The sequence below is a fragment of the Chlorocebus sabaeus genome, chromosome 15 (assembly GCF_047675955.1).
Source record: "Chlorocebus sabaeus isolate Y175 chromosome 15, mChlSab1.0.hap1, whole genome shotgun sequence".
Taxonomy (NCBI): Eukaryota; Metazoa; Chordata; class Mammalia; order Primates; family Cercopithecidae; genus Chlorocebus; species Chlorocebus sabaeus.
The window spans coordinates 42026711-42039909 of record NC_132918.1 but is presented as its reverse complement, the minus strand read 5'-3'; the positions used below and the strand labels follow the sequence as shown (position 1 = coordinate 42039909).

At 33.9% G+C, this 13199-nt stretch overlaps 1 protein-coding gene across 6 annotated transcripts in view; it reads right to left on the bottom strand.

Moving 5' to 3' along the window:
- Nucleotides 1-13199, bottom strand: part of HLTF (helicase like transcription factor) — a 56448-nt gene that overhangs the window by 8172 nt on the left and 35077 nt on the right. For 3 of the 6 annotated variants that reach the window (XM_008008767.3, XM_008008768.3, XM_008008769.3), the window contains exons 15-22: nt 10952-11095; nt 9593-9731; nt 8781-8916; nt 6797-6976; nt 2911-3035; nt 2227-2417; nt 771-896; nt 332-444 (exon numbers count right to left, since the gene is read on the bottom strand). In XM_008008767.3, the coding sequence (XP_008006958.3) occupies nt 332-444; nt 771-896; nt 2227-2417; nt 2911-3035; nt 6797-6976; nt 8781-8916; nt 9593-9731; nt 10952-11095 (1154 nt within the window). The remainder of the gene's footprint in view (nt 1-331; nt 445-770; nt 897-2226; nt 2418-2910; nt 3036-6796; nt 6977-8780; nt 8917-9592; nt 9732-10951; nt 11096-13199) is intronic. The other 3 variants (XM_008008770.3, XM_008008771.3, XM_008008772.3) reach the window with 1 other exon arrangement.

Below are 13199 nucleotides of genomic sequence, written 5' to 3'. Positions count from 1 at the left end.
CAAACACTATCATTATAAAAATAAAACAGAGTTAAGTAACCACAAATCTCTTCAATAAATTCTTTCACTCATTTATGTTAACAAATGTTTACTGAACACTTATTAATATGCTAGACACTGCAGTCAGTCATTTTCTGATAAATTCAGGACTTGATCTTTAAATTCCTGTGCTGCCAGGAAGTATTCTCTATTGTGACTCTCAGTACCTTTTAGATAAAATGACTAAAATTGGCAAAAGAAATAAGGTTTTGTTTTTTTTTTTTTTGCTATTCAAATCAATACAATCATATAAAATCCTTTTACTGAAAGTGAAAAACACCGTGGAACTTACTTAAGTGGTATTTCTATTAAAGACAGGAATGTTGTAAACTGAGAAACAACCAAACTTTTTATGTTGGGATTCTTCTTTCTTAAGTCAGTCAATGCATGCATTAGTGCATTAATCTGAAAAAATATTAAGATGTCCATTAGATTCCATTTTAAATCAGTAAAATTAGTCTGAAAGTTTTTATCATAAAGTCCTGAAATATTATTTCCCTAAAATGCAAAAGACTACTCATTTAAAACAAAGAATTAAGACTGAAAGAACACTATAATAATCTGAACCCATTCTATTTCCTCTCAAATTCACCACTAAAAATAAACAGTGGTCAACAACAGAATGCTAAAATGACAGGAATGAAAGCAGAATTATGATTTTGATATACTGTGTATATTTCCTTATATAAAGGTTAAACAAATACTCAAATATTTGCACCTGAGTACTCTACCTTTGAACTGGATGTCCATTCCATATCAGACTTTTTCTCACTGTCACATGCTAATTCTTCTGGAGGACATTCTAATAAATTATCTTCATGTATATCATTTCTGCATAAAGGGCATTTAGCATGTGGCTATATAAGAAAGAACAAAGTATGAGCAACACTTAACAGAAGAACAAATATAAATATGCCTAAAAATTGTTAAATGTATGCTAAAATCTGTATCTCTCATAGCTAACATTTTATTAAACCTTTTAATAGATTTCATCCATTTAAGAGACATCTGAACATGCTGAATTCCAGACATAATGTGATAAGTAGAATGGGTAAAGGAGGGAGCAAACGTATGTGATCTGGACTAGCTAGAAGCAACAGCAAGAAACTAAACATTATAACGTTTGTAAGCAAGTTTAAAAAAAAGTCATGAATAACAGTTTATTGAACCTAAATACAATAGAGCTACACTATTTAGTACTATTCTGAAAAAAAAAAATCCATCTTAATGGCTTATAAAGCTATTAAGCTTATAAAGCTAATAACAGCTTATAAAGCTACTAGGATCTGTTAAATCCTATCAAGTTCATTCCAAAGCAACATCTGTTGTACCCATTTGAACCTGCTAATAAAATAAGATATCTTAAATAACTATATATAAAACACCATTACAATAAAATAATTCTGAAGGTAAAATTATTTAAAAGTCAATACAATGGGGTTACTTTTGGGGAAGAGGGAGAGGGTAAATGATTGGGAGGGGCCACAAGGGGACCTAGGCAGTAGATACAGGAATATATTTACTTCATGATAATTCACTGAGCTATTTAATCATGAATTTATACATTTTTTCTACATGTATCAATTTAAAATGTTTAAAAAAATTCTACCCTAGCTGAATGACTGCTTAACAAACTAGTCTACTTCAAAAAAATTCAACCACACAAAAGAATCTAGACCTACCTTATCCAACACAATAGCCAATAATCACATGGGGCAATTAAGTCCTTGAAATGTGGCTACGCCAAATTGAGGTGTGCTATAAGTATACACTACCACCAAATTCTGAAGATTTAGTTTTTTGCAAAAAGCACATCACATTAATACTTTTTATATTTTAGATATACCAGGTTAAATACAAATGTATTAAAATTAGCTTAATGTTTCTTTTTACTTAAGAGTATGACTACTAGAAAACTTAAAATTACCTTTGTATCTCACTTTATCAATCCATTTATTGAACAGCAATGATATAAACAGTTAGTGAAATTAAGATATTGATTGTGAACATCTTTTTATGTTGAAAGTGTTGCATTAGGAGAAATATATCACTTATTAAAATACTGGAATAATTAACTATCAAAGGTGTATTATTAAATCCAATTGCAAAACTCCATATATTATCTTTTATTAAAGACAGGTACACTACTCTATCAAACACTGAACCTCTACTGAGCAAAAAACTAACCTGCTCATTCTGAATGACTTGGCAAATACAGGGTTTACAAAATACATGTGCACAATGTGTTATCACAGGAACTGTTAAAGAATCCAGGCAAATTGCACATTCTTCATCTGAACCTGAGCTCAGAATTAACTTCATCTTCCTTATTAACTTCTTTCTCAGTTCTTCAGGTGTATCATTTCCTAGAGAAAAGGCTGAAAAATTAATGTCAGAGCAAGGTTTGTAATATGACAAGTTAATCTATCTTATATAAGGAAAAGTTTCGCTTGCCAGTAGGGAAAGTCTCTCATCATTTTCTGTCACAGGCAAAAAGCATAATTTAAATTTGAAATTTAAGAAACATTCAGAAGCCAAAATAGTAGCCAACTCACGTAATATACCTCATAGAGAAGCATCATTATAACATGATAGTGACATACCAGCACACAATAAAAGGCAGATCCAATATGAATCTTTCATCAAAGGGTATCTATCACTGGAATTCCTGGGAAGACTTCATTATAATTCCATTTCACTGGTAAAAAAAATTATTGAATATATTCCTAGCTGAATCTCACACTAAAAGCAATCTCCATTTGACAGAACAAAATAACAAACTAAATGTATGCCACATAAAAAAAAATTGATCATTCTTATCTAAGTATCTCTCACAAATAACAATGATATAAAGCAATCAAATTTACCTACCTGAGGGGCCACTGGAAGACACTGCATTTGTAAGAAGGTAAGTATGGCAACAAATTTGCCGCAATCTAAGCAAAAGACCCAGGACATCTGCATAATGTGCCAAGACAGTCCCTTCATTAAAATACCTAGAGATTAAAATGTCAAATATTACTAAGTCCGCTAAACAATAACTTCCTATTCTAAAACAGCAGAGTAAAATGGCATTGTTCTTTTCTTCTCTAGAAATTACTCCAAAACAAGAATGAAAAACAAAAGCAAACTCTAATAAAATCAGGAGAGATCTTTAACAATAAGGCATAATATATGAGAAATGGTTGCCAATTGCAGTATAAGTCAGATAGGAAGATGCTGAGAGAGATGACTGCAGATCTCAAACAGAGCTGCCAAAACATAATTCTTTAAAATGGATGGCATGCCCTGAGGGGAAAATCAATACCTCTCATGTGCAGAAACAGGAACAGGGTGCATGCTTGGTGACTTGAGCTTCCCTGGAGAAATTTTTACCAAAAAAGAGGGAAGGTAAACTGAACACAGAAACATACAGATGCACTGTGTTTTTCAAAAAAAGACTATGAGGACAGCACTCTACACTCCAAGCACCCCTAAAGTTTCTGATCTCTATTTATGTGTACTAATAAAACCTAAAGTAACTCAACATGTAACCCTGACTCTTAAGTAAATTGGGTTATTTCCTGCTGGTCTGGGACATGATTATGACCTTTCCCTTTACGTACATCTAGACTAGCAAGCAGCTAGTCCAAGAAGAACTCAAGATATTCAAATATAAGTAATAATCAGCAGAGAGCAAAGGTAGGGAACATATGGCAGTGAAAGAAAACTCAGCAGAAAAATGTTGCCACAGAGCAAATAAAAATTATGACCAAGGATACTGTCACAATTTAACACCACTCAATAAAACAATTCCTCCAAAAAAAAGGAGAAAAAGAGCTTTGAAAAAATATGGCAAGAGAACATAAAGAGCTGAAAGATGAGCTGGTATGGCTCAAGAAAGTGAAAGAAAATAGTGAATCATCAGAGAAATGAAAGTCACACTGAAACCAATATAAGCCAATATAAAAAAAGACTAGTCACTGATAAAAACATAGAAAAAGGATGTAGGAAACAGGATTGAGAAAATCAAGATTAAACACAAAAATGTAAAAGATCAGAAATAAAATGATACCTATGGAACGCAGATAAAAGACATCTAACATACACAGAGAGAAATAAAATAATGGAGCAGAAAACAATATTTAAAGAAAGCTTTCCAGGAAAGAGAAGAGGGGAAAAGCCTGGAATCTAAAGATTTAAATAGTATCACATGTCCCAGGGAAAGTCAACAGAGAAGTTGTTGAACTTTAGAGGGAAAAAAAAAACAAACCAGGGTTCCCCACAGAAACATTCTATACAAAATACAGTGGTACAATGACAATGTAGATTCTTAAGGAAATGGGTGATCCAAAAATTATATAACCAGGCCATCTGATATTTAAGTATTTTAAGGCAACAGAAGAAATACAGCCTAATGACTAGGAGTACAAATTTTTAGAGCTAGCTGGTCATGAATTAAAAACTTGGCTGTGCCAATTTAATTATGTAACCTTGGACAGGCTGCTTAACCTATGTCTTGAGCTTCCTCAGTCATAATAGTGGCACTGTAAAAGTACCTATCTCATACAACTACTGTTATTTAATTTAACACATGTGAAGTATTTAAAATAGTGCCTGGAGTATATTAAGTGCTATACATGAATCTGCTGCTAGTATTAGTACTGTTAGTATTATGGCAACAGACACTTCTGAATATTCAAGAATGCAAGGAATAGGCAAAATAATACAAAGATTAAACTTCCAAGCTCCAAACCCAACTGCCAGAGTTTAAATATCAATCCTGTCATTCACTAGCTGTGTGACAACAGTATAAGTCACCTAAACTGCTCTGTGCCTCAGTTTCCTTATTTATAAGATGTGGATAATAATTATACTGACCTAATAGGATTGCTGTGAATACATTTAAAGCACTTAGATCAATGTATAACACCTAGTGAGTGCTAAATAAATGTTAGTAAATATATAGCCTATTAAAAAGAATACTTTAAAAATAACATTTTCTGAGAACAGTTTCAGTAAAGTTTTTCAACTTTTTCAAATAGAATAACCTTTACTAACACTAATTATTCCCTGGCACAGTCATAACTTACCCATACTCAGCATTTCAGTTTAAGAGATCTCTTTTGAATGCCTACCATGTGCTAAATATTAGACGATTCCTTCTATTTCACCAGCCATTGTTGTCTTCATAGTTAGATTTCTTTGACTTTACTCACTCCCTTGGTGATCTCATGGCTTTAATTACCATCCACACATAGGTGACTTTGAACTTGACTCTCCTATCCAACTAATTATTTGATATCTCTACTTGGAAACTTCACGGGCATCCTATGATCAATGTGTCCAAACTGAGCTTCTGATCTTAGCTTAAAAAAACCTCTGCTCTTCCCATAGACCTGTCTTGGTAAACGACAATTTCATCCCTTCAGTTATTCAGGTAAAAAGGCTTGAAGTTATCTTTGATTCCTCTCTTTCACATGCCGTAACATATCAACCAGCAAGTTCTGTTGGTTCTACTTTACAGAATCTAATCATTTCTCACTCCCCTTATCACTACTATGGCAAAAACCACCATCATCTCTTACTTTGACTGCCACTGGTCTCCCTACTTCTGACCTTATTCCTATTCAAATAACCTAAACCTGAACACAGTAGCCAGAGTGATCTTTTAAAAATATAAATCAGATTATGTCACTCTCCTGGCTCAAACCCTTTAAGGTTTCCTGTCATAAAAAGTAACAGCCAAAGTCCTCGATATATGCGTTACATATCCCCATTCCAATATATCTCTGATATCATGACTATTTTCTCTCTTGTTCATACTATTCAGCCACACTTGCTTCTTTGTTATTCTTCAAGCTCACTAGGCATGCTCCCAACTGGGAGCATTTACACTTGCTCTTCCTTCTGGCTGAAACACCCCTTAATCCCAATCTCCTTTAGATCTTTACCTATTTATCATCTTTTCAGTGAGGTCTTTCTTAATACCCTGCTAAAACAGCTTTGGCATTCTCCATCCCCTTTCATTGTTTTATTCCTTAAAACTTAATCATGTTTTTAAATTATCTGTTTCTTCCTATTAAAATATAAATTCCTTGAGTGCAGGGATTTTTGTCTATTTTATTCTGCTGTATCCCAATGTGTATAAGTGCCTGGCACACAGTGGGCACTTAATAAATTTTTTTGAAAAAATGAATATGAAAAGAAGTAAGATTTTGCACTCAGAAATCTCCTGCTTAGAACAATTTTTCCCTCTCTCTCTAATTCCTACCAAACCTGCTTTGTACCTACCTCACTGAAGTTTTTATGTTTTGAAGATTCCCCTTTCACAGTCCTGTTCTGCTTTCACTTGTCTCTTATTCATTCTGTTCCTATGGGCATTCACATTAAACATGATCTTGCTTGGACTAGAATTTCATACCTTCTACCAATCCTTAATCTTCTTGTTAAACCTGTTTCATCAGTTCCTATTCCCAGATTTCCATATGATGTTGGAAATAGAAGCAAGCAAAATCTTCTGGCTAGTAATTGAGAACTTGTCATTTAATGTAAGCTTTAAATTGTTTCCTAACTTAAGAAATTACTTACCTGGTGAATTATACTATTATTTCATTCACCTTAACTATTAATTTGTAAAAAACACTGTAATTCATAGAAGCAAATTATCTTTCGGTATACTTCAAACTATTGCTAACACATCTAAATAATGTCATTCAGTGAATGGGAAACAAAGTAAACAAAAACTATTTTTTAACATGGCTTTCTTTCTCCATACCTTCCAATAGTGGCTCTGCCTTCATTTTTCACAGACTGATAAATCTTTCTCTCTTCATCTGAAAGTGTAATGTGTTGAATAAATACTTTACGTTCTGGTAACTCCAAAACAGGTTTTCCTTTAATTTTGCTTGTCTTTGTTCTTCTAAGTGTAATATTTTTAATTAGGGACTGTAAACGCCTAATCAGAATAAAACAAATAATTATGTACCTTTTAATTTCTATATAAATTGATCCAAGAAGAACAAAACATAACATTTTAATTTGTTACTGTTTTACAGTTTCTGTAGAAGTGTTTTTAAAATCCCCTATTTGGGGTTTTAACCAATCTGATAATCACAGAAGTATACTACAAAAATAAAGTTATTAAAACAAATGTATGGAAATTTACCCTCAATACCTATCATAGTTTAATCTTTTCATATCCTGTCCTTGTTTTCTTAAGCTCTGCTCGTCATTTTTGTTCCAATCATTAACTCTTTTACTTTTCAACTGTCCTGTCAACTCCATCACCAAACAGTCAACACTCAGATTCTAAGTATCTATTAAGTGCAAGGCACTGAATTAAATGTTGTAAGAATACAAATATAGGTAAGATACTACCTTCTGTAATATGAAAATCAAAAGTATATAAATAAGTAATTGTATAAAATAATGAGTGCCTCCAAAATAAAAAGATAATATGGTAATTCAGAACACACAAAAATCCTTTACAGGTTCCACAATCTTTACATTTCCTTCTCAGTACTGGAAAAAAAGAGATGTATCAATTCTTGTTTTTCCCCAAAATTGAAATATAAATACAATTTCCTGGAGTTTAAATAGTTGGTTTTGAGGAATCAAGTGGATAGTACTGCCAACTAGGTTAGTGGCTCTTGAAACTTTTTCACTATAACTTACAGTAAGAAACACATTTTATTCTATCTAACAAAAATATACAAACACAAAAGAAACAAATATTTCACAAAATAATACTTACCATGTATCACGCACTCTGATATTTACTAATCTCTTCTCTATTTCATTGTCTTTTTAAATGCTGGCTACCACCCTTATAATGATTTTATGTACCACTAACGGATCTCAAATCTTCAGTCTATAAACTGGTGCTTTGGTCAAAAAGTTGAACCACATTAGTCTACATCTTGCAAAATGGCTATTACTGAATTTTAATTTACGTTCTCAACTTTTATCCATCTCCATCTCCACCAGAAACAACCACATAAAACTTTCCTATACAACTTTTGCTGAGGTCACGGGACATCACATCATTCACTATATAGAGCTATATAAGGCCGGGTGCGGAAGCTCATGCCTGCAATCCCAACACTTTGGGAGGTTGAGGCAGAAGGATCACCTGAGGTCAGAAGTTTGAGACCCGCCTGGCCAACATGGCGAAACCCTGTCTCTACTAAAAATACAAAAATTAGCGGGGTGTGCTAGCGCACACCTGTAATCCCAGCTACTTGGGAGGCTGAGACAGGAGAATCACTTGAACCCAGGAGGCAGAGGTTGCAGTGAGCCAAGATTGCGCCACTGCCCTCCAGCCTGGATGACAGAGCAAGACTCCATCTCAAAACAAAACAAAACAAAACAAAACACAAAAACAACAAATAAGTAAATAAAGCTATATAAGATATGAAAACTTAATGCATATTAGAGCCTCAAAGGATATACAATGTTTCCTGCTAAATCTGTTAATGGTGGTTTTGGGGCTTTGGGGCTTAGCAACACACAAAAAACACAAAGTTATGTCTTTCCTTTCAGTGTAGCCAAAACAGGGGAAGGGTAGTTATTGACTATTAGAAATCTTTGTCTTTCCAAACAAGCATCACTAGGTTCTGAAAGACAAAGGCATTAAGCCATAAACACTTTTTAGAAGGAAAAGTTAAGAGTCAAGTTAAAATAGTAAAGAAAGTGCCAACTGGTTCAAGCTACTAACAGTTATTTGTAACTAGTATTAATCACTGTCTGAAATTACTTACCTAAGTCCTCCTTCATCTCCCATTGTGACAGGACGCTGTATTGTTCTATGCCACCATTCTCTATCAATAAATGGTTTAAGTTTTAAAAAAGAAAGAAGAGACCACAAGTCCTTTAAAGAATTCTGGATTGGAGTCCCTAGAAATAACAAGAAACTGTTGTAACTCTTTAACCAGAGTATCCAATAAGAATATCTATTTGGCCCAATCAGAGAAGACAACAATTGAAAATGAGCACTCTGTACCAGGCCCATCATTATCAATTAAATTAAACTATCAAGTGCTGACTATAATCCTTTATTAAATATATACACATCTCAAGATACAGTTGTGCTCTAATTTTTAGCTCTCACACGCCACACTAGCCAAGAAAAAGACTGTGGAAAATACTTTCTCCTTATAAAGTACATCTGCTTATTTGGTTTTTAAAGCAGCAGCACTAGCAAGAAGGAAAAAGCAACTAGTTTAAGTTTACATTCTTTTCCTTACCTTCCAGTAAAGGTATTGTGAATGGCAAACAGGTTCAAGGATGGGAAACAGAAATCAGGATTATGACTGGATGACTAGAGTGTCTACTCCATTTCCAAGGTTCAAAAATAAGTTTAGTGACTGTTCCATAAATTGTCAGTAAGTCAAATGTTGTTACATCATGGGCAATTATGAAAAACAACTCAAAACATTTGATTAAATTATTTCTAGGATTAATTTTGGGGCAGACTTTACATCCACTTGAAGTTTACTAAGTTACTTTACTAACTTACATAATGATATATTTTAGAGATTTAAAGTTTTAATAAGTTTAATGCTATGATTACCTGTCAAAACCCATCTTCTTTCTGATTCTAAGTCAAGTACAGCTTTTGTCTGCTGAGCATTTGGATTTCGTATGGCATGTCCTTCATCCAGGATCACTCTTAGCCACCTTATGCTATGTAATGGACTATCCCCTTTAGTCTGAAATAAATGTTTTATATGAATTAAAAAACACAGGAAAGTAAAATAGTACTTAATATGATTTGCTAACTAGTTGCTATCATTATTTAATATCAAATTTACTGTGTGCTAGGTACTGCTTTAAGCACAATAATTATTGAATACTCACAAGTTTATAAAATAAGTACTTATTAGCATACCTAATTTTACAGATGAGAAAACTGAAGCACAAACTGCTAAGTGTGTTACCCAAAGCACCATAGGTAATAAATGGCAGAAGTAGCATTCAAACCCAAGCAGTCTAGCTCTCTGTTGAGTCACTGGTCAATACACTGAACTGTTCTACCTCAGATTAAAACATAGTAATGATACAGAAAATGGCAGTTGTAAGAATTACTTGAATTCAACATTACTTTCTTTTATATAAAAGGTAATATTTTTATCAGAAGACTGAAATTTTGATAGCACGGTATTTTTCAATAACTTTTGAACAATTGGAATTATAAAGGTAAAAATCAATTAGACTAATTGGAAAACTTATGAACTGTAACTACAAAAAAAGCACACCTTCAAACTGAGATATTAATCAAATCATTGTGATAGAAAATAATTTTGCAGAATATTAAAAAAGAAAATAGAATTCATTTACAAATTGCTTTATATATTTACAATCCAAATTTAAAATCTTAACTTAAAATGTTCTAAATGAAAAATATTCCTGTCTGGGTGTGGTGGCACACGTCTGTAATCCCAGCACTTTGGGAGGCCAAGGTGGGTGGATCACCTGAGGTCAGGAGTTCGAGATTAGCCTGACCAATATGGTGAAACCTCATCGCTACTAAATAAAAAAAATTAGCTGAATGTGAGGGTGCATGCCTGTAACCCCAGCTACTTGGGAGGCTGAAGCAGGAGAATCACCTGAAACCAGGAGGCAGAGGTTGCAGTGAGCTGAGACTGTGCCATTGCATTCCAGCCTGGGCAACAACAGCAAAACTCCACTGAGAGGGAGGCGGAGAGGAGGAGAGGAGAGGACAAAAGAAAAATATTCCTAAATTAGCATCTAAGTAAGATGCAACCCCCCTTTAATGCAAAAAGTTAAAAAAAAATTCATTTTCTATATATTATTAAGGATTTAAAAAGAAAAAAAGTATAAAACCTGAATTTTGGAACACTCTAGAAACCTGTGGCATATTTCTTACATTCAATCTTTAAAAGATCTCTTAAGTATCAGCAATACTTACTCCATAGTCATGAGTTAAAATATTATATGTAGTCAAAACAATATCCTGTTTTGAAAGTAAGGCCGGTTCTCTAATACGATCAGGACCATAATAAACATAAAAATTCAAGTGTACATCTGATTTTATATGTTGTCCAAACTGGTCCTAAAGAAAAATTAGGAATATTTTTAACAATGAGCAGATTAGTGTCAGACAATATATGTATAAAAAAGTAACTGCCCTGGCAGTAGTGTGACAAATCCAACTACTAAAATTGTATGAAATCAAGTTTCCTGCAGTCTAGACCAAAATAATAACAATAAGAAAAATGACACACACACAGTAATAGTAACACATTATTTAAAATTGACTTGGCCCTACCAATCAGCAACTGATTCATTTTTAGGAGGAAAATCCAAAGTTCTTTAAAACAATAATGAGTTTTATAAAAATATTTTAATTAGAAGGCTCTTTAATGCTGTATTAGTTAGCAGATTTAATAATATAAAAATTAAACAGTAAAAGAACTACCACCAATATTTCAAGGATGCGGGCAGAGATTCAAGCACTGTAGCCACTTTCATTCATTTATTAATTGGCCTACTACTTGCCAGGTATCAACTACAACAGTGATGTAACTAAAAACGAAGAACAAATAATCATCCCTGACTTTCTTGAGGATATGATCAGTTTTAAAAACTTATTATTTTTTTTAATCATGAAAACACCAGACCTAGAAGATTTTCAGCAGAAAAAACCAGCCTGATTAAGTTGAAAAGAGAAGATACCAGGGAGACACAGCACAGAAGCTATGAGGGGAGAGATGATGAAGCCCTAAACCAGCATGGTAGAAGTAGGAACAGGGTGGAAAGGACAGGTGTGAAAGAAAGAAACTAAGACAAGACTGACAGGACTTGGGGACTAATTAAATATGAAATATGAATAATAATAATACTAAGATGTTCTGATACTTCAATGACTACCTAGAATTGTGTGATTAAAATATAAGGAAGTTTAAAAAAAAAAAAAAAAAAGGAAGGGAAAAGTGGCATCCAAGTAAGAAAAAGATGAATATTTTAGATTTTTATCATTTTTGGTCACTATAGAATACCTGACTGAAGAAGTATAGTAGGAAAACGTAAATAATTACCTGTAGGTAAAAGTGAGAGGTGTAGATATGAATTTTAAAGTTAACAGCAGACAATATTTACAGCTATAAGAATGAATGAAATTTCCTAAAGAGAGCATGTACAGTGAGCAAACGTTAGGGACAGAGTCTACAGAATACCAGTATGTAAGGAGAAGACTTATGTTTTTATTGGGAGAAATTACATGATGTCTGGGGTATAAATAAAAATATTCCAGGCCAGGTGCAGTGGCTCATGCCTGTAATCCCCGCACTTTGGGAGGCCAAGGTGGGTGGATCACTTGACGTCAGGAGTTCGAGACCAGCCTGGCCAACATGGCAAAACCCTGCCTCTACTAATACAAAACTTAGCTGAGTATGGTGGTGATGGTGATGCGCACCTATAATTCCAGCTACTCGAGAAGCTAACGCATGAGAATCACTTGAACCCAAGAGGCAGAGGTTGCAGTGAGCTGAGACTGTACCACTGCACTCCAGCCTGGGTCATGGAATGAGATTCTTTCATTAAAAAAGGACAGGCGCAGTGACTCACGCCTGTAATGCCAACACTTTGGGAGGCCGAGGTGGGCAGAACGAGGTTAGGAGTTCGAGACCAGCCTGATCAACATGGTGAAACCCCGTCTCTACTAAAAATACAAAAATTAGCCGGGCGTGGTGGCACGTGCCTGTAATCCCAGCTGCTCAAGAGGCTGAGGCAGCAGAATCACTTGAACCTGGGGGCTGGAGGTTGCAGTGAGCTGAGATGCACCATTGCACTCTGGCCTGGGTGACAGAGCAAGACTCTGTCTCAAAAAACAAAACAAAACAAAACAAAACAAACAAAAAAATCCAGCAAAGAAAAAAAGGAAAGCACATGTGTCAGACTTTTGGTATTTTTTAAATTTTGATGACTAAATGAAGATCTAATTAATATTTTTTAAAATACTCTTTTAAAAAAACTCCATATTGTATGGAAATACAGAAAAGGCAGATTTAACAGGAACCAGAACAAAGAGAAACAGTTAAGTCAGGACAACAAACATAAAGGTTAAAGGCCTGGGATCCAAAGAATATAAAAGTCTCAAGAAAAAAAAAAACAAGGTGAACTTTTAATTTGTCATCTATCTTCATTCCTGTTCTTTA